This window comes from Sander lucioperca, chromosome 6, assembly GCF_008315115.2.
Source record: "Sander lucioperca isolate FBNREF2018 chromosome 6, SLUC_FBN_1.2, whole genome shotgun sequence".
In the NCBI taxonomy this organism is placed as follows: domain Eukaryota; kingdom Metazoa; phylum Chordata; class Actinopteri; order Perciformes; family Percidae; genus Sander; species Sander lucioperca.
The window spans coordinates 24,079,151-24,089,150 of record NC_050178.1 but is presented as its reverse complement, the minus strand read 5'-3'; the positions used below and the strand labels follow the sequence as shown (position 1 = coordinate 24,089,150).

Genomic DNA, 10,000 nt, shown 5'->3' with positions numbered 1-10,000 from the left:
CACACACACACACACACACATATATACTGTATCTGAAGTCCAGCAGACGCTGCTTAGGTGTCTTTGACTCCGCCTGTACAAACAAGCACCAACAAAGTCAGTCGGCTTACTAACAGTGGTTAGTATTTATTATCATTTTAATTTTCAGGTTTAAAAGGTCCTATGACATGCTACTTTTTGGATGCTTTTATATAGACCTTAGTGGTCCCCTAATACTGTATCTGAAGTATCTTTATATAGACCTTAGTGGTCCCCTAATACTGTATCTGAAGTCTCTTTATATAGACCTTAGTGGTCCCCTAATACTGTATCTGAAGTCTCTTTATATAGACCTTAGTGGTCCCCTAATACTGTATCTGAAGTCTCTTTATATAGACCTTAGTGGTCCCCTAATACTGTATCTGAAGTCTCTTTCCTGAAATTCAGCCTTGGTCCAGAATTACAGCCACTAGAGCCAGTCCCACAATGAGCTTTCCTTAGGATGTGCCATTTCTGTGTCTGTAGCTTTAAATGCTGTTGAGGAGGAGAGAGGGGGGGGTGTGGTCTTGACCAACTGCCATGCTTCGCTTCTTTGCAAGCCATGATGTCTCTCTCTCTCTCATGGGGGGGCCAAATTCTCTGGGCGGGCAAAGCAGAGAAAGGGGAGGTAACCTTTCCCCTTATGACGTCATAAAGGGAAGATTCCTGATTGGTCCATCTGAGCTTTCATTTTCTCAAAGCAGAGCAGGATACCCAGGGCTCGGTTTACACCTATCACAATTTCTAGCCACTGGGGGACCATAGGCAGGCTGGGGGAACTCATATTAATGTTAAAAAACCTCATAAAGTGACATTTTCATGCCATGGGACTTTTTTTAAGAGGCTGGAATCAGAATTTTAATTTTAAAAAATGTCGCTAAAAATTGAATCAAACCGTTTAATCGATTATCAAAATAGTTGGTGATTAATTTAATAAACAACGAATCGATTAATCTTTGCAGCTCTAGCATGTTGTTGTTGTTTTTTAACCTGACTGATTTTGTTCTTCTGCAGGTATTGAACCGACGGGGAACAGGGTGCTGCGTCCTGCGGTGTTCACCGTGGACACGTTCAGCGCCGGTCAGGGTCAGGTCACCGTCTACCTGGATCACCCAGACGGCACCAGAGAGGAGGTACGCCAACAAAACCCTCCTTCTCTCTTAAAATGCAACCTAGGGTCTTTTTGTGAAGGTACCCGAGTCTAACTTTAATTTAAAAGCATATTTAAGACGGAAACGCCACTTTTAAGATTTACCATATTCTCGTTTTCCGGTCAAATGGCCTTTTGAATGGGAGAGCTAGGGGCACTTTGATGCTAGCATAAAAATATCTATTTTTAAACCACTAACAAGGCTCGATACAACATGAGACTTTGCTCCAAGTATCACCAGGAGCTCTACACCTTAACTCCACCAGTGACCAAGATATACTATAACCAGGAGCTCTACACCTTAACTCCACCGGTGACCAAGATATACTATAACCAGGAGCTCTACACCTTAACTCCACCGGTGACCAAGATATACTATAACCAGGAGCTCTACACCTTAACCAAAGACTTGACAACATTGGTTGGGTTCACAGTTTACTAAAAAGAAAGGTTTTGAGCAACTCACGTTAGCAGTTGTTGTTGTTTACGCTAGCCACCATTTTCCCAGTCCAAAATAGGCGATCTCTGAATGTGAATGAACGGACTCCATAGGAGGAAATGTCATTCCTACATGAGGCTCCTTTTTCAACTACAAGGTCAATATTGTGTTTCACTAACGACAAAACAACAAATTATCCGTGCATTTATATGGAACTAAGCTTTAGGAGCTTTCCATCTTTACTCTCCTCCCTCGACTATTTCTGACTGGCTCGAGTGAGTTGTTAAAACCTTTCTTTTTAGTAAACTCTGTGAACACTACCAATGTTGTCAAGTCTTTGGTTAAGGTGTAGAGCCCCTGGTTATAGTATATCTTGGTCACCGGTGGAGTTAAGGTGTAGAGCTCCTGGTTATAGTATATCTTGGTCACCGGTGGAGTTAAGGTGTAGAGCTCCTGGTTATAGTATATCTTGGTCACCGGTGGAGTTAAGGTGTAGAGCTCCTGGTTATAGTATATCTTGGTCACCGGTGGAGTTAAGGTGTAGAGCTCCTGGTGATACTTGGAGCAAAGTCTCATGTTGTGTCGAGCCTTCTTAGTGGTTTAAAAATAGATATTTTGAGGCTAGCATCAAAGTGTCCCTAGCTCTCCCATTCAAAAGACCATTTGACCCAAAAACGGAAATACGGTAAATCTTAAAAGTGGTGATACCATCCTAAATATGCTTTTAAACTAAAGTTTGACTCGGGTAGATTCACAAAAAGACCCTAGGTTGCATTTTGGCGAGAGTTACGCTTTAAGGCTCTGACACACCAACACGATTATCGGCTGTCTGACAGTCTGGCGAGGTCGGTGACTCGAGTCTGTTCGGTTTGTCGTCAGTCGGAGGAGCCGTCAGCGTTTATTTGGGCCGATTTGACTTGTTGAATCGGCCAGTGGGCAGTTGGACTCCATGACCCATCTGATTGGTGGAGTGCTAGCCCTTGACTAGCCAATCAGTGCACGAGAAAACCAGAGCTGCCAACACCAGTATCTTGTTATTACTAGCCGTGGTATTTTCTTCCGTTCAGCGAGTAATGACAACAAGGATCCTTCTTGACTACTATCACCTCTCTCTGATGAAAACAAGGACTGACGACAGCCTGCTCTGTGTTTACCAGGTCTAGAGAGATCTTCCCTCATTTACGGTTTTCATTTTTTGGGCGACAATACAGATTAGCGCCACCTGCTGTTATGGAGACGTATTACGTCTCGCGCACGTGCAGAACGTACGCTCAAGTCGGCGTCTCTTCAGTGTGTTCTGAGGAACTTTTTGGACCTCGGGGAGACTGATCAGTCCGACTAGCTTTTCTGCCGACGGTCTGCCGTGTGGTTGGTGTGTCAGAGCCTTTAATGTTTCTGTCTTCGTTAGAGAGCACAGTGCCTCCCCACTGACAAACGTGCTGGGATTTTATATTTTCGTGCAAAACTGTGACACATGACTCATCCTAAAAAAACATCTTTCTGTGTGTGTCGATCAGCTGAACGCGGAGCCTAATGAGGGCAAGAAGACTTTCAGCGTCACATATATTCCTCAAGTCGTGGGACCTCACAAGGTAGGCTCCATTTTTCTTTTTGTAAAAATGACAAAAAAAATAATTAAATGCACTAGGCAATGTATTTTTCCTTTTGACCCTAAAATTCTGTGAAATTTGGTTTGATTGAAGAAGGCCATTAATCAAAGCCTGCGTTTCATCGCTGTGTGCAGGGAGAACCATGTATCTCATGGTTACATTTTCAGAGTTTAGTTAAGTTTCCAAGTCACGCCAAAGTTACTAAACTCATTGGCTTTTTTAAATGAAAAATTCTGTAAAAGGAAGTTTTAGGATTATTATTTTATTAGTGTAAGAAAAAAGAAAAGAAAAAACAATCTTTGTTGATATATCAGAAATACTTCTCCTGTCTTCAGATAACTGTTTTTGTTTCCTAGGTGACGGTGATGTTTGCAGGCCAGCCGATTCCCAAAAGTCCATTCGAGGTGAACGTGGACAAGGCGCTGGGCGATGCCTCCAAGGTCACAGTCAAAGGCCTGGGAATCGAACCTGTGGGCAACATCGCCAACAAACCCACCTACTTTGACATCTACACTGCAGGTCAGAGACGGAGACACAAACAACCTCTGAGGGATGTGATTATAGGCCAAATCTGCCTTCAGTCCAATGAAAAAGTCTCATCACTCAGCGACAGGATGTGATGTCACACAAACTGTTGATAGGCATGTTCGAGATGAGCCAGGTCTGCTCAGAATCAATCACCGGCTATCGCCGCCCAATGCATGCCGGTAAGATCTGGTGGGCAACGATGACCTCACAAGATCAAGGCAGCCGCAGGTTTGAGAGGCAGGCAGCGCAGTTGTTTTCCACTGACTGCAAGACCCAGGTAGACCCAGGGCATGCTGGGAAACTCTTGGCTCTCAGCTGATCCAACAGCTGATTGGTTCAGAATCGATTCACCATGATGACGTCTGTGACTTCCTGTTCAGCCTGAAGGCTGCTGGAAGCGGCTGTAAACTGTCCGACTTGACCACGACTTTTTTATATTTTATATTCGTCTATACATAGTTTTTTGAGGATAGCATTGCATATTATGCCTCTAATTACTTAACCACCGAAGGGGTTTGTTAATTTCTCGTTGCATTACTTACGTTACCCAGCCCGGCTTCATCAAAAGTGTCGTTCAACAGCTTTAAAGCCTCCATTACTGACCATCAGCAGCCTTAACTTTAGCTCCGGTGACTGCACGCAGTAGCACTTCCAAAGTCCTTGCAGGGTTCACACACACACACACACACACACACACACACACACACACACACACTCCAACTCTGAACCAAAGTTGGTGATTTCTTAAAGTAGGCTTACCAGTTGCTAACTTTAGCAAGGCAGGTGTGAAAACGCAACATGTAAGACAACTTTGGAGTTACCGGGAGTCCCATTTCTCCTATTTTGGGACCTCCAGTTAGTCTGGCTATCAGCAGACCAAGCTCCATCTTTTAAGATTGAACATTAGTCTGGGGAGTCTGCTCTGGATTTTCTACTGCACAAGAGGCGGGATCAACGGGCATAGTTCAAATGACTCATGCACGCAATTGGATAGTCCTTGAACCAATCAGAGCAACGATCTGGGTGACGTACTTTGCAGAGCGAAAGCCGGTCGGTAGTAAGGCACACACAGCCTTCTTTTGTAGGAATTGTTCCAGGGCAAGATTCTGTTCTGTTTTCAGAGAAAAGTTGCCTCTGAAATCTTTTTAAGAAGCAGCGCCAGGTGGATAAGCCGGTTTTTGATTGGTTCCCGCAGATTTGTCACGGAAGGAGTTTTTTTGTGATTGTTGCAAAACTCCTTGATTATGCGGCACGTTTTCTTAAAAAATGCGATGGAATATGCGGGATATTTATGCAATTTTATGTGATGAAATTGCGGGAACTTGCAAAAACTGTGGTTCCATCGTGGCTTCATCGCGGGGTTTGCAGCTTTTCGATGATGTTCACGTCACGTAATTACGTCACTTCATAACGTTCCCATGGCAACAGGGGGAAATGGCTGCTCTTGTGTGAAGTAAATGCAACATTTTTCAACTTTCTGCTAAGATATATGTGTGACTTTTTTGCAACGAAAATGCGGGGATTATGAAATCATGCAAGCCCCGCATATTTTGCACGGAAATCGGCAATTTATGCAGCAAAAGTGCTGCGTGTTTGAAAAAATGCGGCCCCCCCAGCAGACTTTGGCTGATTATGCATTGAATTATGAGATCACATAATCACGTTTTTCTGGAGGGACTGCTAAACGTACAGGTTTCCAGCCTGAGCATCACCAAATTTTGAACTGTTGATCCTTACGAAGTAATGTGCCACTGCCCAAAACTGCTCAGGAGGATACACCACTGTCCTGTTTCCCAGCGTCAACTCTCAGCATTTTATCACATTCACGCCCCAAAATGGCAGCCTAAGTTTCCTCTTACAAATTGAAAGTTGACTCCCTAAGCTGTGAAATGCAGTTTCTGATTTTTTTATAGCATCTTTTTTCAACGTTGGGGAGGTGTTTTCACAAAGTTCAGAATTTCAATTTTATTTTTGTGTTCACCATAAGCAGTGACTGAAGTCAAAGTTGAAGACTGACTTGTTAACGTGTCTCTGTAGGAGCCGGTACAGGAGATGTGACGGCCATGATCAGAGACCCTCAGGGCCGCCAGAACAGCGTGGAGGTGATGATGGAGGATAAGGGCGACAGCACATATCGCTGCACCTACAAGCCCACCCAGGCGGGCCCGCACACTGTCACGGTCACCTTCGGAGGGGTGGGGATCCCCAAGAGCCCCTTCAGCGTGGACGTGGGGCCTGGTGAGTCGTCTCAACTTCACCACATCAGTAAATTGTAACGGTACTCAGACATAATAATCACGACCACATCATAATGCGTCTCATCACTCCCACCTGTGTGTTTTCTCTCCGGCTTGTCAAGCTTGCATGCCCGGGTCATGCAGGGCGACTGGTCGGGGTCTGCAGCCATCGGGGTTGAGGGTGAAACAGATCGGTGACTTCAAGGTGGACACCAGAAACGCCGGCAGTGGAGACCTGAAGGTGCTCGTCAAAGGACCCAGTGAGTACAGTTTAGTCTGTAGAGCAGGGGTCTTAAATGTTTTTTCAAGCCAAGGACCCCTGAACTGAAAGAGAGACGGATCAGAGACCCCCTACTACATAATGGTCCCTATCTTGTCGCGGCCAAAGCCGATTCCAAAGACCGCTGTTCACCAGCAGCATTAGCCATAAGCCCCGCCCACCCACTCTATACACGATGTGATTGGCCCGGCCAGTCTTTGGTTTTTCCAGCTCGCAAGCCAACGGAGAGTTGCTAGACGACCCTGGCTGCAGATTACATTTGCTGCCTCTAGGGTGCGTCTAAGGGTGGCTACCTTAGTGACTACCTTACCTATAGGCCAGGAAGCCTGTTATCAGTGGGGATTAATATTGGCTAATAATATGTTGGAATTACTAGAATTGTTGGGTCTTTGTAAATTATAGAGTGTGGTCTAGACCTACTCTATCTGTAAAGTGTCTCGAGATAACTTGTTATGATTTGATACTATAAATAAAATTGAATTATGTTAAGACATTTTAATATTTGAAAAAATACTTTACAAAATGCACAATAATTTGGAGCCCCTGCTGCAGTGACTCTGAGGACCCCCTAGGGGTCCCGGACCCCCTGTTGAAGATCTCTGCTGTAGAGGCTTTATGAAGTAAGACTTTATTTAAAGTCAAAAGGTGATTCATGGGATCTGTAGTTTTTTGCCATGCTAGTGTAATGGCTGTAGGATGGCAATGTAGGTCGGTCGCTCAGTTCACCACTTTGGTCGAGACTGAAATATCTCAACAACTATTGGATGGTTTGCTGTTATATTTCATTCAGACATTCCATAATCCACAGAGGACCAATCAAACTGACTTTGGTGATCCCCGGACTTTCTTTCTCTAGCGCCCGCAGGTCGAAATTTCTACTTGAAATCTGATCAGACATCTAATCAGTGGGCCTTGGTATTTACACCTGGTATTAATAAGCAACAGCAGACAACAGAGGGCATCTGTAGGCTACTATTTTGTCAGCTAATTAGGCGAATGTTACTTATACTGTTACTGTAAGTTGTAGTTGGCCAGAGGATTTGGCGTCTTTCTGCATTTAGAAAAAAATCAAATATATGCTTGGAAAGTTTCAAGATTTATTAAACAGGAAAGGATTAAAAAGTAACATTTAGTTACAGTTTAAAAACAGGCCTGACTCAGTTTAGAATCTGGTTTTCAGCCGTCTTGTATAAAGTATTTGAAAGCAATACTGGAGTAAAAGTACAAGTATCTTACCAGAAAATGACTTTGGTAGAAGTAAAAGTATCCTTTTAGAATATTACTTGGAATAAAAGTCTTAAAGTATCTGATATTTACTGTACTTAAGTATCAAAAGTAATTTTCTGATATACTTTTTTTCCAGTGTAACAAATTTCTTCTGATTATATTTTGTAGTAACGAGTAACTAAGATGCTCAGGGGAGATGTAGTGGAGTAAAAGTATACATTTTATTTAGAAATTGTAGTGGAGTAAAAGTAAAAGTTTACGGAAATATAAATAACAAAGTAAAGTACAGATACGTGAAAATTCTGCTTAAGTACAGTAGTGAAGTATTTGTACTTTGTTACATTACAACACTTATGGGTTCTATGGGTTATGGTCTATGGTTTTGTTTGCTTGTTTTCTATATTTAAATTAATTTTTCTCTTAATTAACGCATTTTTACTGAAAGGTTCTTTAAGTTCTGTTGTCCCTAGCGGGTGGTGAAAACGTAAAAAATGAAGGACCTGTTTTTGTACTATTTATACTGTTGCTGTAACATTGAATATACATTCCAATTTCAATATAAATAGTCTTGTAAGAAATACTGTTAGCCAGTCCTTCCAGAAAAATGTGGATGTATCCCACTGAGATACATCAACCAATGTGTCCCTGAGCAAGGCACTTAACCCCTAGTTGCTCCAGAGGAGTGTGACCTCTGACATTTATAGCAATTGTAAGTCGCTTTGGATAAAAGCGTCAGCTAAATGACATGTAATGTTATGTAATGGAGTTTTTTTGTGATTGTTGGGGGCAAAAATCCTTGATTATGCGGCACGTTTTTTAAAAAAATGTGATGGAATATGCGGGATATTTATGCAATTTTATGCGATGAAATTGCGGGAACTTCATGACTTCATCGCGGGGTTTGCAGCTTTTCGATGATGATCACGTCACTTCATAACGCTCCCATGGCAACAGGGGAAATGGCTGCTTTTGTGTGACGTAAACGCAACATTGTTCAACTTTCTGCTAAGATATATGTGTGACTTTTTTGCAACGAAAATGCGGGGATTATGAAATCATGCAAGACCTGCATATTTTGCGCGGAAATCTGCAATTTATGCGGCGAAAAAATGCGGCCCCCCCGCATAAATATGCAGACGGCTGATTTATGCATTGAATTATGAGATCACATAATCATGTTTTTCTGGAGGGACTGATTAGAAGGTAATGCTCAGTGAAGAAGCTCGTTTGGACTGATAGCTAAATGAACTATTTTCCAAAATGTCAGGATGTTCTTTTAACTCAGATTACAGCTCTGTTTGATGTGTGTGTGTGTGTGTGTGTGTGTGTGTGTGTGTGTGTGTGTGTGTGTGTGTGTGTGTGTGTGTGTGTGCAGAGGGCATTGAGGAGCCGGTGAAGCAAATATCCAGTCAGGACAGTGTGTTCTCCTATGAGTATTATCCAAAGAGTCCTGGCAAACACACCGTCTCCATCACCTGGGGCGGTCAACACATCCCGAAGAGGTAAGTTGTGTGTGTGTGTGTCAAACAATTACCTCAGCACATTACCTCATCTGATCTGAATGGTTGGAACCGCAGAGGAATGAAGACTTGTAGTCTGGGCCTCGTGTTCTCTTTGTCACCTCTCTGTAGAGCAGATTTGTGAGCATTAGTTTTAGGACATAAGTACAGGGAGTTCCCCGAGTTTCTGAGCAGTCAGCCAGATGGGAAGAGAAGCCAACTACATGTAAGGGATTTTTGGCAACAAGACACTGATGAATAACCAGACTTCATAAATAAAATAAATTGTACATGTCAGTGAAATACCCGTAAAACTAAACAGCAGAGTCATGTACCCTGTCTGTTCGTGCCCTCACAAGCCATACAGGGTCAGAAAGTTCCCACAATGAATAAGACATATTCAAATGTTTCCTACCAGACTCTGGTACATTTCAGACTCTGGTACATTTCATTTCACCATACCTAGAGATTGGCATGGGGTACTTTCCATAAAATCATCTCTCAATGCAAATCAAACCAGCTATTAGGCTAACTGAAAAACAACCATGCCAATCTCTAGGTATGGTGAAGGGTATGTGATGATGTGGGGGTATGGTGAAGGGTATGTGATGATGTGGGGGTATGGTGAAGGGTATGTGATGATGTGGGGGTATGGTGAAGGGTATGTGATGATGTGGGGGTATGGTGAAGGGTATGTGATGATGTGGGGGTATGGTGAAGGGTATGTGATGATGTGGGGTATGGTGAAGGGTATGTGATGATGTGGGGTATGGTGAAGGGTATGTGATGATGTGGGGTATGGTGAAGGGTATGTGATGATGTGGGGTATGGTGAAGGGTATGTGATGATGTGGGGGCCAAGGGAACTTTATCAGGATGCATAGTATCCTGGATCCACGAAATAACTGGCCTTTCAAAATAAAAGTCTGCCTGTCTCTATGGGAATTTAACATAGGGCTGTACTGACTTATGCCCCCTGTATTTTAAGGAAGAACATTTATTTATTTGCGATA

General features: G+C 43.1%; 1 protein-coding gene across 2 annotated transcripts in view; it reads left to right on the top strand.

Annotated features, from left to right (window-relative positions):
- The window catches only part of LOC116053783 (filamin-B), a 135,394-nt gene that overhangs the window by 45,065 nt on the left and 80,329 nt on the right, over window positions 1-10,000 (top strand). For both annotated transcript variants that reach the window (XM_036001819.1, XM_031304943.2), the window contains exons 6-11: window positions 1,033-1,151; window positions 3,125-3,199; window positions 3,574-3,736; window positions 5,783-5,983; window positions 6,105-6,242; window positions 8,865-8,991. In XM_036001819.1, coding sequence (XP_035857712.1) covers window positions 1,033-1,151; window positions 3,125-3,199; window positions 3,574-3,736; window positions 5,783-5,983; window positions 6,105-6,242; window positions 8,865-8,991 — 823 coding nt within the window. The remainder of the gene's footprint in view (window positions 1-1,032; window positions 1,152-3,124; window positions 3,200-3,573; window positions 3,737-5,782; window positions 5,984-6,104; window positions 6,243-8,864; window positions 8,992-10,000) is intronic.